General features: G+C 33.6%; 2 protein-coding genes across 2 annotated transcripts; one reads left to right on the top strand and one right to left on the bottom strand.

The window, feature by feature from the left end:
* The first annotated feature begins 154 nt into the window (after window positions 1–154).
* Window positions 155–9,853, top strand: LOC140055178 (uncharacterized). The gene is made up of 5 exons (XM_072100419.1): window positions 155–314; window positions 723–903; window positions 1,412–1,562; window positions 7,314–7,393; window positions 7,858–9,853. Exons 1-5 carry the CDS (start codon window positions 234–236, stop codon window positions 7,938–7,940), a joined length of 576 nt encoding a protein of 191 aa, XP_071956520.1. The 5' UTR covers window positions 155–233; the 3' UTR covers window positions 7,941–9,853.
* A 757-nt stretch (window positions 9,854–10,610) lies between these two features.
* LOC140055467 (uncharacterized) lies at window positions 10,611–25,558 on the bottom strand. The gene is made up of 23 exons (XM_072100806.1): window positions 25,541–25,558; window positions 25,300–25,374; window positions 25,074–25,175; window positions 24,013–24,769; window positions 23,690–23,892; window positions 23,142–23,287; window positions 22,496–22,750; window positions 20,663–20,821; window positions 20,275–20,432; window positions 19,785–20,030; window positions 19,375–19,439; window positions 18,850–19,079; window positions 18,601–18,759; window positions 18,176–18,305; window positions 17,673–17,885; window positions 17,116–17,371; window positions 16,290–16,587; window positions 15,773–15,936; window positions 14,715–15,310; window positions 14,179–14,547; window positions 13,715–13,880; window positions 13,060–13,211; window positions 10,611–12,637 (listed from the first exon to the last, which is right to left on the bottom strand). The coding sequence occupies exons 1-23, from the start codon at window positions 25,556–25,558 to the stop codon at window positions 11,120–11,122; spliced, it is 6,435 nt and encodes a 2,144-aa protein (XP_071956907.1). The 3' UTR covers window positions 10,611–11,119.
* Between the last annotated feature and the right edge of the window lie 732 nt (window positions 25,559–26,290).

Genomic DNA, 26,290 nt, shown 5'->3' with positions numbered 1-26,290 from the left:
ACTGGCATCCGGGTTATTAATCATCAATACAGATCGAATTGCTAATTATCATCTGATAGCCGAAGGAAATGTAATGTTGAAATAATGTGATCGATAACACTGTTTATTTACAAGTCAACATGTGTTCGTTTAGCGTTTGAACAACTTTACACGTACTTTCAAATTGTTCATTATCGTTGAGACTGGCGATCAACTAAAACGCAGTTTCTTCATGTAAATCATAGAAAGGCAAGATGATGATGAGGACGCTTTTTGTCGCGTGCGTTTTGGGTCTAATTGCCTGCACTGGTGCCAAACCCTTCGATATATGCCCAGTAAGTATTTTTGTTTCGATCTTTACACGATTTTTGTCAATCGTTTCTGTAGGCCTATATTACTGCGCTTATATCGTAGTTTCCTGTAGATTTATAGGCCTACTGTCTATTTAGTGTAAGTTTATTTGTCTCTAGAAATTTATATTAATTATTTTGCCGATGTGCCGATAGATGAAATGTCGGGTTTAATCCAAAAAGCACTAGTAGCCTAATGAGCCAGGATAGTAGGTTCATTTTTCCTCATCTCATCTTTAACGCGTTTATTTAATTTGCACCCCTGAAGCCTTTAGTTTTGTTTTTTTTTGTAATATTGCGCATGGAATGTTCTTTGATGTTGCTACTCAATTGGCAATAAACTAATTCAAATGAAAGAATACCGGTAGGCCTATCATATTTGTTTTTATGTAGGTGTGTCACTGCAAACCACCAACAAATGGAACTCAAATTCCAAAGTTGCTTTCAAGAGAAGGTGAATGTTACTGTTTCTGTGGTCTAAGAGCAGGAGACGCATGTGGTACGACCGGTGAATGTGAACAGGGGCTCTATTGCACAGCACCCAGGGGTAACACAAATCAGGGTATTTGTGAAGGTAGGAAAAGCTTGTTTATCACTAGGTGATTTTGTTTGCGCGAATTGAATGCGTCTGCTTATACGCATTCGTATTCATCTTCCATCTTTTAAATTTCTGCGACAAATTATATAAAACTTTATTGCTTCAGCAGAAGTGGTAGTTACTACTTTTTGCGAAGCGAAAACTGGCCAACCAAACGAGTATATCGGTCGTGAGCTCTATTTTTGTCTGCTGACAATCGCAGCTTTTCGCTCTTGTATTGTGTAGGCCTTGTAGTCTTCAGTATATCATCTATTTGATAGTACATTCTCTCGTGTTTCTCGCAGACAATTATCTACCAAATAAACTATATCCAATTCTATACAGTATTTATAATAATGATATACGAGCTCATCACAGACTATCGACTACTGCGTTAATATTTTTTTAAAGACTGACTAACTTTTCTACTTACCAGTACTCTAGCGTACGTTATTATATTTTTACGACGTATACATTTATTTGTCTATTATATTCTATGTTTAAGATGCATGTTTTGAACCAGGCCATCACTGTGACACATATGAACAATGTATGATACTGAACAATAAACCGGAATGCAGTACTCGAACGTTTACCTGTACTTCGTTTGTTCATAGACCCGTTTGTTCAGATGACCTGCTTGAATCAACTAACAGGTACAGTAGATGAGTTATAGACACACTTACAGGTAGCCATATAGTTTTGTTATCAATAATATCATAGTCGCCACTGTGTCATCAATCAATATTGATCTTCTTAAATCATCATATTCATAACAATTTCATATAATAATCATTATTATCTCTTCATCACCAAACAGTCGAACGCGTTTGTTACTTGGCAAACTTTTTTCTTTGTATGTATGTTTGTGTGTATGTATGTTTGTTAGCACGATAACGCCTACAATTCCCAAGTTATCATTCTGGATTTTTCGGTGTAGGTAGGTATATACTTCGACCTACAGACCATGCCTATTGGAATTCAAGAAAATTGGTTTAGTAATAATTTCACAAACTAGATGGTACGCTCGCTTCGCTCACGTACCATCTCTTCTCGAATACATAGTAATGTCAGCATTAAAAAAAATGGCAATTTCAAATGTACGTACCTCAGGACAATAACATTCGTTTACAGAAACGAATAAATGGTGGACACGGTGATTTATGTACTCAAAAAAAGATACGATACGATACGAGGAAAGTTTATTGCAATTTCAAAATACATTAAAAAAGTTTAACAAAAATAAATATATAAAAATATATAAATCGTATGCATAAAAATATAAGTAATTTTTAGAAAAATACATATACATCAAGCAAAATACAATACAATTAGAAAAGGACAAAATTAAAAACGGAAAAATACAAAATAAAAACTCTTAATAACAACTCAAGTCAGAAAGGGGCACCCGTGTACAGGGATACACTACCAGGAATTAAAGAGGCCAAAGTTAGTTAATTTAGGGAGAGGAAATTGATATTTACGTCTAATGAGACGATAATCTTAATTTTTGAAAATAATTCATGCGTAGCCGGGTGCTCCTTTCTGACAGGAGTGGGATATTCAGACATGTTCTAGCACACTCATAGCTGACCCCAGGCAAAATAATCTCCAAAACTGTACGTTGAATTGGCTCCAATTGCTTACTCTGAGATTCGTTAACACAGGTTCCCCAAACGGGAACCGCGTATTCTAAAGAGGAATACTTTTTAAATATATTCTTTATCCATTTAGTAACGAAATTGTTTTCATGTTTTACAAATAATATACCACTAAACACCTTAAAAATTGCGATGTGATACTTTGTTGAAACTGTCACCGTAATAGTCGATTGAAATAGTACAGTACATTATAACGATACATCACTACGACGTTTAATTTTACAGTACTAAATGGTACGCTCGCTTCGCTCGCGTACCATCTAGGTCGTGCCCACAGATGGTTCTCGAATACACAGTAATTTCAACGTCACAAAACTGGCGATTTAAAATGTACGTACCGCAGGACTATAATACATTGTCGTTTACAGAAACGAATAAATAGACACGATGATTTATGTAGTCAACTAAAATTACCACTCTGGGAATTACTTCCGAAGGAGAAAATTATCACAAAATGAGTCCAAATTTTTGATTTGGACTCATTTAAAGAAACCCAATTTGTGTTTTGTATGGGTTTTTTTTATATTAGGGTTGAGGGATGGGAAAGCGGATAGGTACAAAGAAGAACAATTTTTAAATATATTCTTTATCCACTCAGTAACGAAATATTTTTTTTTGTGTTTTATAGGCCTATAAATAATATACCTCTAAATACAGTAAAACATTTGCGATTTAATACTTTGTTAAAACTGTCACTGTCATAATCGATTGAAATATTAAAGTACATGTCACGATACACCACTACGACGTTTATTTTATTGGTAATTATTAATTAATACAAACGTTGAGAAGGAACTGTCAGTATAAAGTTTATTTGTATATAATAATGTGTTTATATATCTAACAGTAGATCCTATCCACAATCTCAGTAATAAAGTTTATCTGTATATATTTTTATATTACATCTACAGTACGAACATTCACAGTAGGAAATGTTCGATTCAAATGAGGACTAAAAATAGTTAATGGGTATTTACAGTATTGTCAAAGTATTGCAAGTTTATTCTCAAAGGGCCCATATATTTACCTACCGTATGTGTTAAGCCAAGGGCTCATAAATTTACCTACTTGTGTTAAACCAAACTCTGGCAGACTGAGAGATTGGGATGTTCCATTCATCGCAAATCAATACATTTGTATAATCATATATTAAATCTATCAACATAGTATTTTTTTAAGAAAATCGGCCTGTCTTCAACATTATGATGGTGTACTCTAGCTGTTCAACCGGTTTTCAGCTATTAAAAACAATTATCGTAGGAGGAGATAGGAAAATGCGAAGCCTCCTCGCATTTTTGTATCGGGTATTTTTCAAGATGGACATCCATTAGACAGTGTATACCACGATCGGAAAACACCCCTATTTGGGGCAAATCGTTGAACCTAAATTCGTTTTAATCGTCAATAACTAATTATCTAACTTAATTTAATTAGTAAACAGGGTTACATCAGGTGGCTAAAATCAGTACCGAAAGTACGAACCAACTTTATATACCATCGAGTACAAATTCTAGAAGTAAGGCGCGATTTACCGAATTTTGCCCTTACTAAATTTATATATAGATTAATTAATACAAACGGTAAGAAGCAACTGTCAGTAATAAAGTTTATTTGTAGGCCTATGTTTATATAATGTAAAACAATTTATGAAAACCACCTCTATTCGGGGCAAATCATAAATTCGCTTTAATCGTCAATAAATATTAATTATCTAACTCAACTTAATTAGTAGGCCTAATGGTTTTCAATTGTTTTTTAGAGCCAATTCATACTTAGATTGGTTCGTACCCACCAAAGTTGTTTTGCGTTTAGGGCATGTGATCCTTCGTACCGTAGGCCTACAACGCTACTCAGTCATGTCATGCTTGGGTGGTTTAACTGCAATAATAAAGTTTTGTACATATAGACGGCGACTGAAAACGCTAGCTCATCCGTTAAAAAAACTATATCCAACCACTGTAGCACAGATTGAAAAAACGTTTGTATAAACGTATATTAAATCTATCAAAATAGTATTCTTTAAGAAAATCTTCAACATTATGATTCTGTTCAACCGGTTTTCGGCTATTAAAAACAATTATCGTAGGAGAAGATAGGAAAATGCGAAACATCCTCGTATTATTGTGTGCGGGTATTTTTTAGGATGGACATCCATTAGACAGTGTATGCCACGATTGGAAACACTCCTATTTGGGGCAAAACGTTGAACCTAAATTCGTTTTAATATATAATTCGTCATTAACTAATTATCTAACTCAATTTAATTAGTAAACAGAGTTACATCAGGTGGTTAAAATCAGTACCGAATGTTCGAAGAAGGCGCGATTTACCGAATTTTGCCCTTACGTAAATTTATATATAGATAACACAAATGATATTATTTTTAGACCGGCTAGTGTTAAAAGATATTTTAATTTTCAAAAGCCGGTAAAGAGTCTTAATGTGACAAGTAAACTGAAATTGCTTTTTCTCGAGAACTCCTTGTCCAAAAAACTTCATTTTTGTACAAGAGGCAAGGGTTATAATGATTACCTATTGTTATTGTATGAAATCAATATTATTTATTTCTTTCTCTACAGATTTTGTCTGTCAATTATCTCAAAAAGTTGAATGACAATATTCACAACAATTTCCCAATGTTTTTCAAATACTTTAACTTAGTACTAATTTTTCAGCGCAATCCGTGACGTCATTTATACGCCATTTTGTGAAATCACATTATCAATCATATCTCCATAATTCATTATCACATATTAATGAAATTCACTACACGTAAACTTCAGGTCAAGGGTAAAAATATTAGCAAATAAAAACGCACGCGCACGTAAGGCCATGCGCGTGCAATCGCGAGTTAAAAATTTAAAAAGCTAAAAATTAAGTTTTGATCATTAGAGCATGAATTAGGCTATTTGCGTGTTTCAAAAAAATGACTGCGCAAAAAGACGTTTTTGTGCACGCGATTCCTAGAAAGCGTAAAAAATAAAATTTGATGTATAAATTACATTCTACTCACAATCCTTAGTACATTCACCAAATTTGAGTCCATTCCGACTTAAAATAACGAGAAGGTTAAAAATGACAAAATGCGCACATTTGCACAAAAGTGCTAAAAATGGTTAAAAATAAGGAATTTTTAAAATGAAAATAATTTTTCAGAATGCACGGTGACCCCCAATTCTGGTAGTCATTGAGTTGTAGATATGCATTCATGTACACATTAGGCGTAAAAAATTACGTGACGTCATCAAATGGCCACTTGAATTTAAAAATTAGGATTTGTATCCTTTGTTGTAGGTTATCATATTCAACAGAGTGTATCTCGGTTATTCAAGCTCGCTTTTCGCTAAAATGTTAGTATGTGCTTGCTCAAGTAATTTAATTTTTTTCATGAGTTGCTACTATTTTCATTTTAATATACAGGTTTTTGATACTTTTGTTTTTGGCGTTGCTGTTCTATTGTTAGTCAGAATCTATTGTTAGTTGAAAGGCTGGTTACATAACAATTACACCAAATTCGCATACACATTCTTGTGAAATATGCCTATAATCACACACAGCATTAAGACACATACAAATATATATATTAAGATATAGACAAAAAAGACAGGGTGGAGTCTGAATAAGAGTAGAAAACAAAAAAGGTAGCTTGGTAGAGATATAAACAATTTTGGAATGAAACTAAAAAAACAGCTTAGTTAATATTGACTTAAATGTTGGTAGTCAATGGAATAATTTTACCGTTCTGAAGTGTTTTTTTTTACCATCATAGAAACAGATTTCAATTCAATTCATCGACATTTTTATTCCATAATCAAAATAAAAACATATACAAATACAATACAAATAATAAGATAATGGAATGGGATACAAAATAAGCACAAGTGCTTTAAGCATGTAACCCTAACAAAAAGATCAAACAATTTGGCCACCTTATCCGCAATTTCTGGGGTGGGATCCGTTGTAAGTTTACGATAATGAAGAGGATTGTTTAGCTGTCTTAAGGAATCCTCTTCATAAAATTTGATGTCCATAGCAACAGTGGCAGAACCTTTATCAGTGGGTTTAATGATTGCAATTCTATAGACGCAACACAACGACGTAATGCAACGTAAAGGATTTAACCAATCACAAGCGATGGATTTATTTGGTCAACACGCTCGCGTTGCGTCCTACTGGGAACCAAGCACGAGTGTTGGGAGGTGTTGGTCGATATAAGTACAGTAGCACCATCTTGAATAATGCTCATATGATTACGTCATTTCTTTCATTTATTATTATATAATACGGTCATTAGAATTAATATGCATATTGGTATCCTTCAGTAAGCTAAATTTAATAAATGAACTGTTTAGGTGAAAGAAAATAATATAGATAATAACAGGTCAATCAAAACAAGAAGAATGAGGTAAAAGAATTAAAAGAAGAATATTAAAATTGTATGGGCACATAATTAGACTATTACACCAATTAATCAATGAAAGAAACTAAAAAGAAAGTTTAAAAAAGACCACTACTAAGACCAAAAGAAAACGGGATAAACAACCAAATAAAAAAAAGATTTTAAAAATACGGAAGCAAATCGTGGAAAGCATAGTGTCAAAATTACGGAAATAAAAACGTTTTAGGGGGAGAGAAAGACTCAGAGTTCGTGTGAACACGTATCTTGAAAGTTGTATTACGTTGTAGTACAGTCTGTACTCAATGCATTCATTATTGTTATTACTTATTCTATATTACTATTAACAGGTGTTTCTACGAAAACTACAGAAAAGAACAAAACGATAAAGGCATCGTTATTCACATACTTGGTTTTGGTACTTGTCAAGGTATATTTATATTTTTAAATTATATTTTTATTATTATTTTTTTAATTATCATGTAATATTAAATAGCCTATCGATAACGTGATTGCTCGACTATATGTTATGCTTCCATATGTTAGTTATTGATCATTACTTGTATGTAGACAATATAATTATTGTTAATTTTGTGTATTCATTTTTAAAATGTCTATACAATGTTTTTTTATACAAGGTTATACAAGAACACTCTTGTTTAGCGGACCATCAATGAGCCAAATATTTAATAATTTTGAAAAGATGATAATAATACTGATTAGTTGAAACATCATTTCCATTGTTCAATGCGTATAGAAGTACAATATGATATAATAAATAGATCAGTAATATAAAATTGTTAAATAAATAAAATAAAAAAACAAAGTTTAGTAGGCTTATATCAATTCCCCCGATAATGATAAATGATAATGGTATTTTTTTTTCCTTTTCAGAGGTTATGGGCAGGAACCAGAATAAACCCGCTGTACACGCAGGAAATACCTACAATCCGTTAAATGCAGCTATAGGTTTTTAACAAATTAAAATGGCGGCATATAGTCTGTTCGTCTGTTGAATAATTTTCTCAATAATTGTTGGGTTTCTTTAATGTATCTAGATGCTTTTCTGGTTTAAAACGAACATTCATGAACAGCAGCCAACATTAATTATTTTCTTGGGATTCTCTATTTGGTGATAGAATGAATTGAAATTGTTAACAACGTTTACTATGGTGAAAAAAGTAATGTATTATTAAATCTTGGTTCCCACTTACAAGGACGTAACTAATAACCCGCAAGTAAATGAATGACAAAACATACCGACGATTTAAAATTGTTACATCTATATGCCTATAAACAATAATCTTGTGTATTTGCTAATAAACGATTCACACAAACTGTAGGCCTACAACACGCATGTGATAAAATGTAATAAATTATTTCAGGGATATCGCCCGTGATAAATTTACATCGCTTTCGAACGTTAGTTTATGTAGGCCTATAGGCCTAATGTAATGTAATTGCCGCTGAGACTATGCTAACTGACTTATTTTACATCAATGAAACACGGAAATACTTTCACGTTCGTGGGCCTATCAATGTAAATTGTGCATCTTAAACTGCTTAAATTATTAATTATAGGCCTATAGCAAAATTTGTCAAATAAACAAATACAATTGTTTAATTTGCTTTAATAATATATTATATAAGTGACATTACATTGGTTAAATTAATATGATTTTTAATTTAAACTTATTATAAAAATAGTTTAGGCCTACATTCTTTTGGTTTGGTCTTTTGGAAAATTAAACTTAGGGGCCTATTTAGTCTTGAAATTGAGAATAAGCAGCAGTGTCAATTGCAGATTCCCTGTTAAGACGTATAATCAGATTCAGCATCGTGGATTCAAACGATAATTGTCTCTTGGACGAAGATCAGGAAGAGGAAGACACAACTGTACTTTATTCGTTAAAAATATTGATCAATATTTGCGGTTTCTTTGCTTTATAGAAATAGTGTAAAAATATTATCGCATGTATGTAATCTTGGCTTGAGCATTATTTTCTTGGTTAACAAATGAGAATTGAAATCATTTTTTTTGTCGGTAATAAAAGGTTTTCTATTGCTGTTCCGTTTTTCTATTGCTGTTCCGTTTTTATGCATTAAGTCTTACTGTTATAACTATATCAATTCAAATTATTATACGATAATATTATATGTGCATATATTGGGTTACTTAAAGTCATAGTGGCAAGTTATGTCTAAAAATAAAAGGATCGACATTTGTTACCTTAATAGGCCTACATATTTTGAATAGTCGGTCTTTGGCCATTTTTCGAAAGACCTTTTATTGACATGCGCAGAATCACATAATAGGTCTGCGCATGTTATCTAAATACATTTTTCAAATTAAAAAAATGGCCTATTTAAAAATAGTCGATTTTGTGAAATTTTTCTAAAAAATTTCCGTACTTTAGTACGGGAATTTTTCTTTTATACACTATAAATAAAGAATATTGTATAAAAGGAAATTTCCGAAAAATTGCCAAATATAGACATATTGACATGCGCAGAATCACAATGTGGTTTGCGCATGTTACCACCTCAATATATATTTTAAATAGGTTAGCTAGTCTATTGAGATGCGCATGTCAATATTTCAAAATATTAATGAATAATTAATTATTCATATTATTAATAATATGATAATAATATAAATAATAATATTTCGAAAATTTCCCCGTACTACAGTACAAGGATTTATTTTTGAAAAATGGTCAAATATCGACTATTTCAAATATGTATTGTATTGAGGCCACATGCGCAGATCATTATGCGAATCTGAGCATGTAAATATTTCCAAATATCGACTATTTAAAATATGTATTGAGGTATTTCAAAATATAGGCCTAAATGGCCATATTTTAAATAAAGAATTTTTCGAAAAACAGTTAAATATCGACTATTTTTTTTATTGTATTGAGGTCACATTCGCATTTTTTCAAAAAATTAAAAGGGTCGAAATTTGGCCATTTTTCGAAAATGTACCTGTAGTATAAGGGATTTTTTTCGAAAAATATTCACTTTTTAAAATTCAATTATTTTGCCATAATATTGCTATATATAGGCCCACGCATATATAGCGTTATCATCATCTTATAAGAGTGTTTGTAACAAGTTATGTCGAAAAAGAAGAGTCGAAATTTGGAAAATAAATCCAGGGATTTTTTTGAAAAATGTCCAAAATATCCATTTTTTTAAATTCAATTATTTTGCGATATTATTGCTATATGCGCATTGCGTTATAATCATCTTATACATCTTAGTGTTTGTAACAAGTTATGTCGAAAAAGAAAAGGGTCGAAATTTGGCCGTTTTTTGAAAAAAAATCCCTGTACAGGATTTTTTTTTTAAATTGCGAAAATATCGACTACTTCAAAATGCACTGAGGTTAACATTCGCAGACCACATTATGTGATTCTGCGCATTTCAATATTTTAAATATCGACTATTTAAAATACGTGTTGAGGTAACATGCGCAGAACACACTATGTGATTTTGCGCATGTCAATATTTAAAAATGGGTGGAATTTTGGCCATATTTCGAAAATTTTCCTGTACTACAGTACAAAGATTTTTTCGAAAAATGGTCAAATATCGACTATTTAAAATATATAGAGGTAACATGCGCAGAACTCTATATGTACCGACTATTCGACTATTTAAAATATGTATTATATTGAGGTCACATTCGCAGACCAAATTATGTGATTCTGCGCAGGTCAATATGTCAATTAAAAGGGTATTTGGCAAATTTTCGAAAAATTGTGACCACGAATTTTTAAATATTGTTTATTGAATTTCTAAAACTTGTTTTTCTCCAACATAGGCCTACTTACAATATTTATTACATTATTATAAATTACAATAACGGTAGAAACTCCATTTAAAGGGGTTCTACTATAATATTAAGTTTGGCTAGGACTAGTTCTGGTATAGGATCAACCATTAAGGATGGCTCAGCAAAGACCCCGGTCGATGGCCGCCTAGTTTCCTTTACACTCTTCTACGTAAAATCAAACGGATTTCATTTTTTGTACATTGCCGCAATCGATGAAAAACGACATTTTCGACACTGTGTGTCTACTACGCAAGATGATTGTCACTTTTACGTCGCTGCCTTGATGTGTTGCGTCCTTTTCGGCGGACCCACACATTATGTGGATTCAGTAATAGACTTATCTACATCATCTGACGACGAATCCTCGTCTGATGTATCACCAGTCGTTTCACCAAATAGTTCCTGTGACTTAGCACTGTTTTTGAAATCTAAAAATTTTATATTACGTCCCTTTAAACGTAACGTTACTATGTCCGAAGTGTCGTGTAATCCCAACACAATCAGCTGACCATCCATGACGACATCGACACAAGTGATGCTAATGTCCGGTGAGAACATCGCCAATGGAGATCCTTCATCCAAATCCCACAGCGTAACGTCATTACTGAAAACCACCGCTCGTTTGCCATCCTCAATCATAAACACTTTACTTTGTAATGTTAATTCTAGTCCTGGTGTTTTTAATTTCCTTAATTTGGATTTACGACCACGAACATCCCAAATCTTTAAGATGTTCTTGTCGTTTCCAAAGAGCACCCTATTAGCGAGGTCGTTCAGTCCAATGCAACATACGTTAGGTTCGTTCTTTAGACGTTTCTTTACTTGCCCTGTCTCAAGATCCCATAATGTTACATAGCTAACCTTTTCCAGATCATCGTAGTTTGCATGGACAAGGTGCGTTCCTTTGCTTGTTATTGATGCATTATACAGAAATAGCATTGAGTTATCATTTTCTAATGTCTGCGTGTGCGTCTGTGATTCAACGTCGAACACGCACATATGGTGTGCAAAATAAGAACATACGATAACTTTTTCATCTTTACTCATAACGAATTGCTCGATTGCGTTTTCCTTCTCTTTTCTAAGATCGTCCATTCGCTTCTTATCTTCATCCATCTCTTCATCTCTTCGTTTTTGTCTTGCTATTGTTGTTTCAGTTCTCCGGTCCCATGGCAACATCTTCGCCGTGGTTTCACGTTTCTTCCTCCACTTCGGCTTTCCTTCTTCGTGATTTAATACTCGCTGTCTTTCTAGCTCGCGGAATTTTGTCTTAATCCTGTATTTGATATGACCATTTTCGAGATTCCAAACAATCAAGTGATCCCGATTTTCTGACATACCCATCAGTGAATCATCTTCCAGGATCCTGTACTCATGCGCTGGTGACGGTACAATAAAAACCTGATTTAACTTTCTCAAATACTTTTTCAGTCGTAGATCATACATAAAAACCGTCTGAAATACAAATTGCTGCTTGTCACTCACAGTGGACATACCTTTATCGGACAGAATGATAGCCTTATTGTTTCGAATGAGCACCACGTCATGTTGGTCACCGAGTCCTCTTTCAATTCGAACGGCTTTATCGGCGCATCTTCCTTTTACGACGTTCCAGACTGACAGTGGGCCGTTGTTGATGGTTTTGGCGACTACGTATCTAGAGTTATCAATCATTGGCACGATGGCAGATATTCCATCTCTTTTCTTATTCTTGCCATCTCCAGATTCACGCTCGTTCACATATTTAGTAAAATTCCATATACGCAATGCTTTGTCCCGTTTCGATGCTGTTAAACAATAGCTGAGATTCACACATGTTCCCATGGTTGAAACCTGTTGTTATACAAATACATAAGAGAAATGTACGATTTAAACACGATAGAGTTTAATATTTACGTTCACATTACTTTGTTTTATAATCATTAATATTTAGAATGAAAAAAACCCAGTAATATACTATGATACCACAGCATACAGTAGTGTTAACTAGCGGTATAGACATCCATTAGACAGTGTATACCGCGATCGAAAAACACCCCTATTTGGGGCAAATCGTTGAACCTAAATTCGTTTTAATCGTCAATAACTAATTATCGAACTCAATTTAATTAGTAAACAGGGTTATATCAGGTGGTTAAAATCAGTACCGAAAGTACGAACCAACTTTATATACCATCGAGTAAACATTCTAGAAATAACGCGCGATTTACCGAATTTTGCCCTTACGTAAATTTATATATAGATTAAAAGTTTACCTGAGCGTGTCGTGCAAGATGCTTGTGGTCATCTGTTTCCAGGTTGAATACAGCAACATCAGTAGCATTCGACTGTGCCGAATAACACAGACTTAGCGCGTGTGATCCCATCTTGTTTATGTATAGTTCATCTATTGTGTCTTGTGTACAGCCTTTGAAAAAAAAGGTAAAAACGTGTGTTCATCATTCAGTCGATTCTCATGATACGGTATTATGTGTCGAAAACAGACCCAACCATTGCCACATAACTCCTAAATATTAACTTACATCATCATTCTCTCTCTTGACGACGATTAAAGCATATTGATCGAAACGTCGAGAAACTCAACAGTTCTTTTCAGAACTAATATATGACGTGGTGTACCGCAAACTCTGTATCAACTTACATCTAACCAACGCAATCTAACGACATTGGGCTCGCCTTTTCAAGATAGGAATTCGTACCATTTCCTATGATCTTTTGTCTGGCTGCGACAAATACCAATAGTACTGTACTATGTACATATTCTCCGGGCGCGTGTGGAACTAATCGTGTCACAGCCACAATAAAAAGGGCTACTCTAGATGGTGTCAGTAGACGCTATACAGTAGGCCTATCCGATGAGATGAAGATTGATGCGGACAAAGAAAAGAAAAAGGGAATGTATTGTTCTACCTTTGATGCAGCGTAGGTACTGACCACTGGTGTTTTCAAATAGTTCAAGATGATGGATTTCAGAAAGCTTCATGTACTGGTAACGGCATGCTATGACGTAATATTCACGTGAAACTCCAAGTGCAGTAATTGATGCAGATTCTCCAGTTGTGCGTAAGCAATGTACCTAAATAGAATATAAATATAATAGTATACTGTTAATTTGTAATCTGTGTGTATCGTCGTTCCAAAATCAGCATTAAACTAACTAGTTATTGGCCCAAAAACATGAAAAAGAAAATAATAAAATAAAATAAATTGTTTACATTGTATATTAAATTTCGGAATTTAGAAGCACTGCTTTTGTGAATGGCCTAGGTACCTGGCCCCATAAACATTCATTATTTTTATATAACTACCTAATAATAAAGTAAAAATTAAGCCTACATAAATATGATATAATGATCTTATGTTGTTTTACATACCGTGTTTCCCGAAATTGTATTCAGTACCTTTGCCTTGTTATCACTTCGAAACGCAAAAAAGACTTTTTCTCCACAGGAATTTTTAGATATGCACAATGATCCGTCTTTATGGATTGCTTCGTCTTCTATTTGGATTTCTTTAAGCATTTTGTAATCATCTCTCAAGTCCCATGACCTCATGACATTTGAACCGTTAAAAAAAGCAACGAGGTACTCTTGTTCCATTCCAGCAGAAGTAATAATAGCAGGGTCAATAAATTCGTCCATGACCTTTATGCAAATACCCTGATGAATATTCCAAATCTTAATTAGCATCTCTTCGGTTGTGACGACATAGAAGTTATTCATGCACACGTGGACTGAATCAACCTATAAAAAACGACATATTGATTACTGTACACATGCCACGATAATAAATGCCCCATAATGAAAATATAGTCTAGTAAATGTCCATGAATTTAAATGTTCAACCTGTATTATTACATAAAACCTTCTGTGTTTCTTTTTTAAATAAAAAAGTTTTAGTAATCACTTACCTTCTTTCCAACATTTTCGATGGTTTTTAAAACCTTTCGACTTCTAAGATCCCAGAGTTTGAGAGTCCCATCATGTGATGCTGTGATAGACTCTAGGCCATCAGTGGTAGTTGTCAGTGCCGTTATAAAGTCAGTGTGACCCGCAAGAAGATCATATAGTACGCCTCCTGGTGGTGTCAAACATGTGACCGATGGTATTAAAGCAGAAGTCGGTGACTTGGTAGCTTGAGTTAACATAACAGCAATAAGAGGGTACTTCTTCGGGTCTCCAATTGACATTGGTTTGTCGTTCAATATTATATTATGCAATCTTCCTATTAGTTGAGAAGCTAATTGGTTCGGGTTCTTCCTCAACGCATTGACGGACAGTTGTAATGTTTCACTGATTAGACGTAACTCCATAACATTTGGTTCACTTGCAAGGCCACTGTGGAGATCATCCAGAACATCTTGTAAAGACACTGCTTTTAGTTTTGCCAACGTCCATTCAAAGTTCAACAATACGTCTGATTTAAGAAGGTCCATTCGCTTGCCATTTAAAAGATGATACGGTAGCTCGTGTAGCTTACGGTAGTTGTAATACATATTTGATACACCTGTAACACAGTTAAATTCACAAATGTTACAAAAAATCATGGCATTAAACTGTATTGTCCTCTAAAAACATGAAAATGAAGATTAAAAAATTCAGACTTTGAATAGGCCACGGGAAAAATAATGTTTTCACAAAATAGACCGTTAAATCCGACCAAATTTAACTATTTTTGCTTTAAATTACAATTTTCATGGCTTTTTTTAAATGGCATACGGTACTCCACAACAAAATTATTTTTTCAAGTGGAAAATAATATATCTTTAAATTGCCCTGTGCGATAACATTTTGTAAAAAATAGTTTAGTCCTGAAGTTATTGTATTGAAGCAAGTCATTTTGATACAAAGTACGTTTCTATACTAAATATATCTAAATGAAATGAATTAACATCTGACCACAACATAGTACAGCGTCAGGTTGTAAGCGGACCAAGACACGAAAGTTTAAAGGAAAGTGTAAAGCTACCTGAAGTTAAACTGTTGGTGTAACTCAATGCCTGTGAATCTACGAACCGTAGTTTTCCCTTTTCAGTGGACTTGCAAGGTTTTGGTGTGTCAAACCATCTACCAGAAAAATACTCGGCAAGTATCAGGTGATAAGATGGTGCTTTGTCTTTAGAAAGAAGGTACCTGATGGTTGGCCAAAGAATAATAAAAAAAAACAATGTTAATATTACCGTACATGTAATTAAGACATTTTGAAGAATTTCGGTAGCACTGGATATCTTATAATTAGAAAATATAACATTTCTGAAAATGTAGTTATAAGTCTTTATGTTAGCAATACCGTCAGAAAAGTCGTCTTCTTCGTGATTTTTGTTATTTTCTTTTTTTTTCTAAGGGCCTTAAGACTACAGAAAATAGACTTTTCTCTGCAAGATCTTTGCAATTTGTATGTAACAATGTAACTATATATTTCTGAATAAATGTGAATAGAATGGACAGGGATGTGAATTGAATGAAAAGGGTTGTAAACACCGTACCTTTCTGTTGCTACTTCTTTAAACAGGTGGTACCTCCACCTGTAAAGTGGCACCCCACAACAGGTGCTTTTCATGAGATATGGATAAAGCAAGTCTTTTAAGCTAGACCATAAGACTGGTGGAAAACGGTACAATGTGGTTCCATTTGCACTCGCAACATCTTCAATTACTGCATTATCTAAGGAAAGAAGATCTTCTATTTCGTTGTCAGTGAGACCACATTTAGATGCCGTGAGGTATCCTAAAGCCCTGCGTACAATGGGCTCACCAACACACTGCTCCGACCGCAAGAAAAATGCTAAGAGGAAAAATAAAACATTTCCTTTAGTTGATATTGTACAAAATTGTAGGTACAATGTTAACATACCCGTACTGGCTGCAAAAATTAATAAAAAGATAAATATTTTGACACATATGGCGTTTCATACGTATACTATGTATTTTCTGACAAAAATCGAAATAAAAATAAATGAACAATGAATACACCCTTGGGGCAAGTCTATTTATCGTTATAAATATCTTTTTTCACCAGCGAACTTGCCAATTACAGTTATGGAAACTACTTTATAATTTATCGTGCTTATAAACTACTGTAAGTCTCATTTGAGGCTTAGAAAGTGGAGTTGACAACCTGACACTGGGTTCCTTAAAATTGAAAGGCAAGATAAAGGTAATTCAGTTTCAACACCGATGACTAGCAAGAACGTAATCCAGCCAAGCAACATGCGAAGCTAAAATTTGGAAAAATACAATTTGCAAGCAACTACTTTTGAACGCGCAATTGGTCGCTTATTAGAGACATTAAAATATACTAGTACAGTATTACCATTAATCTGCTTTTTTGTCGTACTCCCTAAACGCATGTCTTTGAGCACCGAGTAGCTTTTCCATGACAGTGCTTCTTGTATTGCCATTTTCAGATACAGATGAGTTGGGTTTTCAAGAACGCTTTCCATTAAATATTTCATCTGTTCCTCTGTGAGCATTCTGTTTTCCACTGATAGACGATACTGTAGGATATTGTTAATATCTTTCTTTGCTAAGTCCGGTACATGTACATAATTTGCAGACGGAAATTGTTTCTGTGGATTATAGAATTATAATGATACTATTGATTGATAGGTAAAATATCAAGTGTAAATTATAGGAAAAAAACTCTATCAGTTCATAAATGTTTAGCTACATCGCCTTTAAGACATATTTACGAAAATATGACGGTAAATTAAAATCTAGCAACTAAAGGGTAATCTTGTTGTTATAGCGAATAAGTGATAATAGCGAATAAGGCTTATACGCATGCGCAAATTAATTTTTGTAAAATATCTATAAATAATCTTCTTCTTTACAGTCCCAAAATCATTGCTATCGTATCAAAGACAATACCTTGATGGATTTAAAAGTGGTGCACGAGTCGTCGTCTGCGCACGATAACACGAGTTGGACGTTTGGCGGGAGATTCTTCGGTAGCCAACCTTCGCCCGTTGTCAAACTTTCGGGTGACATTTGATGGAGACCATCGAGAAAGATTACAAGAGGGCGCTCGTGATTTGCGGCTTGCAACCTTCCTGTAAAATCATTCATCAATGCAAAATAATCCTGAAATGAAACGTAAGTTCGATACAGATAACCTGACCAGAATTAGGCTGATGTTTTGAAGAAATGGAGAAGAAAGAATGCGGCACCGTCTTGTACAAAAACAATCACATAATCGAATGACCAATTTAGGGAAATGAAAATATCTCACAAACGTGTACACGATGAATACAATCATTTGAGACCAAACCTTTTTTAGAAAATGGAAATATTTGAAAAGATGGATCTAGCCAACTTTGTTTTAGAGTTTTATTGAAAATCCTATGTGATTAATAGTGATTATTAATAATTACCTGTGGTATTGTTTCCGGATCTAGATCATATATATTGGAAATATGATTACACAGACTCTTGAGTAAACAACGAGGTATTTCTGAGTAGCTTGTCGTTCCAATGAATCTCGTTATTATAGCAGGTTGCGGTCTATAGAACAAGTACAAGATACATTGTAAGACTAATGAATTGTAGGCTCAACGGGCACTGAAAATCATAGTTACTGTAAAGTTAAAATTGCTTCGTGAATTTACTTGTTTTATTTTCTGAAATCATCAATTATATATATATATTATATACTGAGCGGTAAATGATGGCATCGGGTTTACAACTCCCGTTATTGTAATGTAGAACGCGTTTTTCTCGAGTACACGTTTTATAAATTTCAAATAGCATAATATAAGTATAATTTATAAATTTACAGTAATTTGCTATCATAACATACCCTTTGTTCCAAGAAGGTAACAATAGTGACACCTTAGCCATCAGGCTTGACTTTCCACAGCCAGCTTTCCCATGCAGTACAGTCACTTGATTTTCACCATTACATAAGTGTTCCTTTATACAAGTTAGAACATCACCAAACCCAAAGAAACTACTCGTTCTGTGAATGGAAAAACATTTGAAATCAAAATTCAAAGATTTCGTCAATGATGCCATTCCGTACATAATACAAAATAGTTAAATGAATTACCTCTCGTGAATATAGTTAACGTGCTGGGAAAGTTCTTCATATAACTGGAAGGAGTTTCCAAATGTAATACAACCTTCTGAAAACACCATGGCGTCTATTTTGACTTTAAGCGAATCATGTAATTCATTTGATAACTTTTCCAAATAATGTTTGTGACTGCGGTTGGCTTCAGGGTTGATTCCGTCCCGGTCCCACGATACATTGTACGTGTGGAGGTTATTTAAGCTTATCTAATTTTATTTGAAAAAAAAAATCATTATTATTATCATGAATGATATTTCGGTTTGAATAAAAAAATGTTTATGTGTTTATAAGGTTTTTACTTTAGTTTATTTTTATTTAAACGTATTTTGTATAATCTGATTAAGTTAATGTGCCTCATTAAAGTTTGAGGCAAAGTATTGTTCAGTCTGTTAATAAAGTGCATTTACATTAGAGAGATTAAATAGAATTGAAACACAACATATTACAGCGTCACAAAAAAAAGTTTGGGAAGCAGATCATGAAAGGAAAGTGTAAAGCTACAAATGTGTCATTCTGTTGGTATCTTGCTGATAAATCATTGACTACCTTACAGTAATACATAATTACTGCAGAACAGAATTACTGCAGATATAATAGATTATAAACTATCCACTACTTTTACTGACAAACCAAGAGAAAAGAGTATTTCAAAATCGTATTTCTTCGACCAACTTTGTTGAGATACACTTTGCTAACGTTTTCTTTTTGATAGAGTTTCTACCGTAATATAAATACAAGATATCTCGTTCATAAGGCATGGTTCTCAGTAGTGACGTAACGCAAGGATGTAGGTGCAACGCAAGCGAGTTAACCAATGACAAGCGGTAGTTCAAATAAATCCATCGGTTGTGATTGGTCAAATCACTTAACGTTGCGCTTGCGTTGTGTCCTAGCGGGAACCAAGCTTTAACGGTAATAAGCATGCTGTACTTTTTTACTTACTCTTTGCATAATTCTGTTATCAATTAAGTCTTCTGTTTTCTGCGCAAGCGCTGTATCACTCTCAGCTTTCATCGGCAGTAGATCAATGTACTCCTTAGCAGAGAAATCTTGTAAATGTTGTTTGATATTTTCAAACCTTCTTTGAAAGCACTGGACCTTAACTTTTGTATCGACGTCAGGATTTAGAAGACCTTGTTGAACCTCCCGTTCCAAAACTGGTGTAACAAGATATTTCAATAAACATTGAGATTGCTTTGTACTGTAGGTATATCATTATTTATCAATAAGGTGCAAACATAAGTACATATTAATATGTATACATTTTTATTTACTATTTTTTAAGAATATGTTACGAGTAATGAAATGTCCCTTTCTTCCGGTAAAATTTCGATCCATGTGAATTTGGCAAAACTGCAGTACATTTCATTTTAAAGCAATAAAGTACTCAATTTAGCTTACCAGATGTGTAAAACTCACGACTCCTATCTTCAGTATTGATGCAATTTTTCAGCATTTTGCTTATAATATCTTGAAGCTTTTTCTGAATTGCTTTCCATTGGTTCAACGCTCTCTGTTTTTTCTGTTTATCTTGACTGGTGAAGTCTTTAAATTGAGAGCTGAAATAAAAGGTTAGTAAAGAAACTTTTTTTCCCCAATTTTTTTCCTCTGCATATAACAATGACAAAAACAACAAACATAATTGCTATGCATACAGCCATTTGAATGGATCATATCTTGATAATCGTCATAGTCGTGAAAGCGTACATGGCCGATTCCATTCCAAGCATGCGCAGTACTAACTACGCTTTATAAAATACAAAAAAAAAACACAATGCAACAATGTTACCTTATAGACTGCAACCTATAGACATGAGGAATGGTGTTTTCATCAAGTTTATACCACGTGTTTACTAAACTAGCATCAGACTCGTATTTTCGCTCAGCTGCCTTCTCTTTTGAATCATCAACTGTCTCTTCTTTGATTTCAGATTCATATTCATCTGTACTAAAATAAATAAATAATGTTGTTTAGCAAAACATATAGATCAATTGCAAACTCTTTCATTTCTTTGCTGTATACACAATAACTTTATTTATCCTCCTAAATATTGTTCAAGAAAGCACTCTTCAGTATCTTAAACACAGTTGATAGAATTAACAAATAAAGTTATGAGCATTGTTTTACAAACAATAGTGTGGATTTGGTTTGTACATAAATTCTTTATACATTATTATAACATTACATACATTCAAAAAGTTAGAAAGTCATGATTATCTTTAAACACGATTGTGCTGATTTTATGAAAGTAAAATAGTAGCAATTAAATTATAATTATAATGTAAACAAGTGACACAGCAATAACAGAAACAAATGGTTGGTCGCGTTTCCGCATACGAAAGAGTATTATTATTATTATTATTATTAATATCTTATGGCTTGCCCAACACAACAAGTTTTTTCTTGGTTTTTCCTTTTTAATGTTACATTTTTGGGATCTTGCCACGTTCAAAACTCAAAGAAATATATTACCATTTTTTTAAAGACACTTCTTTCTTTATTAATCTGTTTTGATTATTTTGTTTTGAAAGAACTAAATGTTAATTTGAATGAGTGAATGAATACAAAAATTATCAAAGTGTGCATGATCAGACATTACTGAACAACCATAAGCCCAATCACAGCGCAACGATTTGTCCTTCACGTCAAAGGTTGTCGCATTAGCTGATAATTATCTGATTTGAATGAGATAATTATTGGTTAATTTTTCTCGAGCGGAATCGGTTAAATCCCGTTTATACAGGAACTTTATCGGTTAATTTTTGGCTGCGGAAACAGGTAAAGGTAAGTCATACAGTGCACTGCTACACTGTAATACAGTATAACATTTGATATCCTCCGAGGGAATTATATTTTTTTTCGAGGAAAAATATAGCCTTGAGAGAAAATATTATTCCCATAGAATAAGAAATGATATATTACACCTCTAACCAGACAATTGTATCAATTTATACAAATTACAGAAACATACAATACAAACGACATATATTAATACAAATAAGTGCATATTTTAACAATGTGAATGACTATTTCTGCATGTCTACCATTTATTTCCATCATCTGCTGAACTATTGAAGAACCGAAGCGTATTTACTACTTTCTTTGCTGTAACTTTGAATTTGGTGGCTCGTTTGGAAGATGATCGCCTGATGCAGCATTAATGTGAAATATATAAAATACATTATTATACGGTATTATTATTAATATAATTACTAATAAAAAATAATAATTATTTTTAAAATAATTACTGTTAGAATTGTTTTTCCTGTAAACTCCCATAAAAATAGTAAACTATTAACATACCACCTACTATGATCATTTACATTTCAACCATTGTTAAAGAAAAGTTCGATTCCCGGTTAGCACCATTGCTTACTTCTTTTTCTCAATCTGCTCAATATCACTAGCCGTTTAGTTGAATTTCTCTTTCCCGTTACAACATTTTATTAGTAGAGACTGTACCAAATGTTGTATTATTATTTGTATGTAAAGAGGGACTACAGCGACAGGCCCATTGGGCCTTTTGTAGTCTCTCGAATATATATATATATTATATGCCAACCATTGTTATGAAGTTATAGTTTTGGTCAATAAATGTTTCTTGAATTGAATTGAACTTACTTATTTTCTGGTTGAGAATTGAACGACCCTGATCTGGATCTTGATGCTTGTCTGGATCTAGACGTTCTTCTTGATGGACTGACATTAAAGGAATTTGACCTGCTTCTTGATGGCTGCCCCGTAGACTTAAATGAACCAGCTCTTGATCGGAAACCCTGTGATGTTGTATTTTCACTCATTTTATGTGCAAATGCAGCTACTACATTATTGATAAACCCATTTGGATTTTGTGAAGGAACTTCAAGCATGTCGTCCCTGTGTAGCAAATTATGAAAAAATTTGATTTATTTATAAAAATCACGTTTTAAATTATCTTTTGTTCCACACGCACTACACACTTTTAATTCGAAATATAAGAGAACTTTTTAATTATGTTTTTTAATGTGGTTTTATAGTATTTTAGGTACTAAATGTATTTTATAACTATCTTAAATGTCTTATCTTGCCAAGGAGGGCAATTTTTGAAAATGCCATTGGTTACGTAATAATGTATAGCTATGTCACTCTAGGTCCACCATACTGGATCTAAAACGGCGACTGGAACGAGTATCAAAGAGGAACGGCGAGCCCAATCCCGCCTGTTTAAAATATTTACAAAGAAGGCGCAGTCAACTTTGGATATTTAAATAAATCAAAATGAACATACCCGTTTTCTGTCAGTTGTTTTGAAGGTCTATATAGCTTAATATAAAAATCTTTTTCTTGTTGAAGACCGTTCAGTATCGCTTTGTATTCCGTCACTGTAATTGCTGAGGGCAATGGTAACTGTCCGTATTTCTGCCCAAGTAAGGCCTATAAAATTAATACAATCTTAGTTATCGCAGAGAAGAAAAAAGGTGTGCATATTTCAAGCAGAGAAGATCAATACTATAGGTTTTAATGTATAGGTCTTAGATCAAATCGATGCTTTATAAGTAACAGTGATAACAGAAACAGCCTCAATCTAATTAGAATAATATACATTTTTGAAAGATTGTTGCATTTTTGTACACATTGCTATTTGTTTTATAAACAAATAATAGACTATATCACGAAACAAATTGCACCAAAAATAAAGACCTTATCCAAAATCTTACCAAAGCAGCCCAGGCGGAGCAGTGAGAAGACTACTAAGCGCATTGAACTAAGTACCGTAACATAACTATATTAAATATAGACCTATACTCTTCAAGTACTTTGACTGCTAAAACTTACAATAAAATTCGGACCCTTTGATGACAGCTGGCAATTCTTTAGTTCCTTCAAACGAAGTTCTGTAAGCGTATGATCATCGGTGGTGATATCTTTCAGACCCCAATTGAGATCACGAAGCTGAAAGTCAAAACCTCGGTCACGACAATACTGTCGCAAGCGCGGAACTGATTTACTGATTATCGCAGATCTTTCACCAACGAAATCTGTAAAAGAAAGTTAAATACCGTTTATGAATTACGTCATTCTATTAATTAATCACGCATAACGGAGTGTAACTAGCGCCTTCACAGCTAGCTACAGTGACCGAAAGCCGTTTTCCTTACCTGAAAAAGTAGAAGCGAGGTAGATATTTACAACTTTCTTATCAATCGGACAGCGGACATTCACATTTCCTTTTAAAATCAAATGAAACGCATCCTCCCAATCCAATTCCTCAACTACGTCAACCGTATCAATATCTAGGATATTTGGATGCTGGTCAGGTACTGGACTTGTGCGTGATGATACTTGATTTATAGTAGCACTATCTTCTAATTGTCTGTTATCATTCTGTAAGACGTCACTATTCAAAGGAGAAGAATCAACTAATATCGCCGGAAGTTTAACTGGTGTTCCTGGAAGCGTACCGCCGACATTACTTGCATCAAGTGGTGACAGACTTCTCTCCGTTCCCGAAGATTTTTTCCTAGAAGAATTGCTCCTTGTGCTGGCAGTGGACTGTGTTCCATCTGAGGACGCTACGCTAACATCAGATGCACATATTGGGTCAAGTTTTTTATCTTTCTTATCAATATCATATGAGAAGTTTTTCACCAATGACAACCTTCGTTCAAGTCCTGTATTTAAACTAACTTCTTTGTTGCCTTTTATCAAAACAGCAGACGCTATTTCTGAAACCCTTCGGTGCCGGTCAGATACTTTCGTATCAGGATGTTTTCCAAACTTACTAATAAGTTCTGGACTAATTTTTTCTGATGGTAGGCGTGGTATTGGATAAAGACCATCTCTGGCAAAGCCTTCTTTACTTAATCGGCCTCCAATATCATTATACTTGTGAAAGATATCTTGCCTTGAAATGTTCTGTAGAAATAAAACACTAAATAACGAATTGGGGTACGCCTATTATAACTAAAAGAAAAATGACGTTTAAAAATGAACGATATCGACCTAATTCATTTATGTTTATGTATTGTTCGCATACATAAACAACCCTGGGTATTAGAACGTATTTCCTCACAAGATTCTCCAACACAATTTTGTTTGATTCTAGGAAAATCTAAAGTTCTCTAATATGTTGAAAAACGAATGATAGGGTCTACTAATTGTTTAGAATACTGCGTGTTTAAGCTCTTTAGAGAGCCTAAATATAAGACTGTATATATACCTTTGCTGGTGATTGAATCCGACTTATCTCCGACGTAGATTCATCATCACTTAACGATGAAGCACCATCATACCATTGATTCATACGTTGTCGAAGCTTCCGCTAAGATAAAAAGAAAATGTTTCAGTATATTAAATAATAGAAAGATATTAGACAGACGTGACACGACATTTTACGTCGGTGTTACGATGTGTGCGTCATGTGTTATTCTTTGGAATCAACTTACCCGTAAATGCGTCACGATCATTTGATTCGATTCCTGACTTATTTTGCGTTTACTTTTCACGTAAGTGTCTCCATTCTAATAAAAAAGAGAAAAAAAAAGATTTTAAATTTGTATACATGCATTTTAAATTATCAATACAAGTCAAAGTTTACAGTCATTATTCGTACAGACTTCTAACATATGCCAAAATATTCACTTAATGTGAGTGACGTTATTGGAAAATATATTCAATTAACAATACCTCAATTGTAGGCCCCATGGATTGTGAAATCAGTTTTCCTCTAGATGTTTTTGTATTCAATTCTTCCGTCATTGGCGGCAAAGAGGTTGATCGTCGATGAGGCTAAATAATATTGTAAGAATAAAGTTAGGAAGGTGCATACAAATATTGTGAAGTATATATTTATTTAACTTACAAGTAATGCAGTATATATACCGGTAGTAGATATACATATACTTGCATAAGAAACATTAAAGCTGTGTTTCCACTGGGACGCAACGCAAGGATGTAGTCATTTGCCAAATAATATTACGACTCGACGGATAATCCACAATCGACCCGGGATTGGTAAAACTACTTGCGTTTCGTCCTAGTGCCAAAACTGACACCTTCTTTTATAGTCTTTTTAAGAATTATCCATGTGACCTACTAAAAAAACCTGTTAGGCCTATAAATACTAGACCTTGTGATATATGTACACCTTACTTAAAATAAGCTGAATGAATAAATACATTTTAATCCATCTATTGTACAACTACAATCTACAGTCTGTCGATTGTTCTAATTAAAGCATGACAATAACTATCAAAATAACTATAAACAAACAAATGTAACTGTCGGGTTTGATGTGAATGCAGCTTTATGCAAATTTCAGGCGTACGCAGCATTCTGCGCATGCTCACAATATTTTATACTGTGAATGGGTATTTATATTAGAAGCAAACAATGCTACCATTGGATAGGCTACAACGTAATGTACTTTTTGCGTAA

Source organism: Antedon mediterranea, chromosome 7 (genome assembly GCF_964355755.1).
Source record: "Antedon mediterranea chromosome 7, ecAntMedi1.1, whole genome shotgun sequence".
Taxonomy (NCBI): Eukaryota; Metazoa; Echinodermata; class Crinoidea; order Comatulida; family Antedonidae; genus Antedon; species Antedon mediterranea.
This window is presented reverse-complemented; position numbering and strand designations above follow the sequence as displayed.

What these genes read in the sequence shown, in the direction of transcription:
- LOC140055178 (XM_072100419.1), top strand. Translation starts at nt 234, where the DNA reads ATGATGATGAGGACGCTTTTTGTCGCGTGCGTTTTGGGTCTAATTGCC. An exon ending in AAATCAGGGTATTTGTGAAG is followed by an intron (nt 904 to 1,411) that starts GTAGGAAAAGCT and finishes TCTATGTTTAAG; the next exon opens with ATGCATGTTTTGAACCAGGC. An exon ending in TGGTTTTGGTACTTGTCAAG is followed by an intron (nt 7,394 to 7,857) that starts GTATATTTATAT and finishes TTTCCTTTTCAG; the next exon opens with AGGTTATGGGCAGGAACCAG.
- LOC140055467 (XM_072100806.1), bottom strand. An exon ending in AAACAACTGACAGAAAACGG is followed by an intron (nt 22,751 to 23,141) that starts GTATGTTCATTT and finishes TTTGCTACACAG; the next exon opens with GGACGACATGCTTGAAGTTC. An exon ending in ATCCGGAAACAATACCACAG is followed by an intron (nt 17,886 to 18,175) that starts GTAATTATTAAT and finishes GTTTCATTTCAG; the next exon opens with GATTATTTTGCATTGATGAA.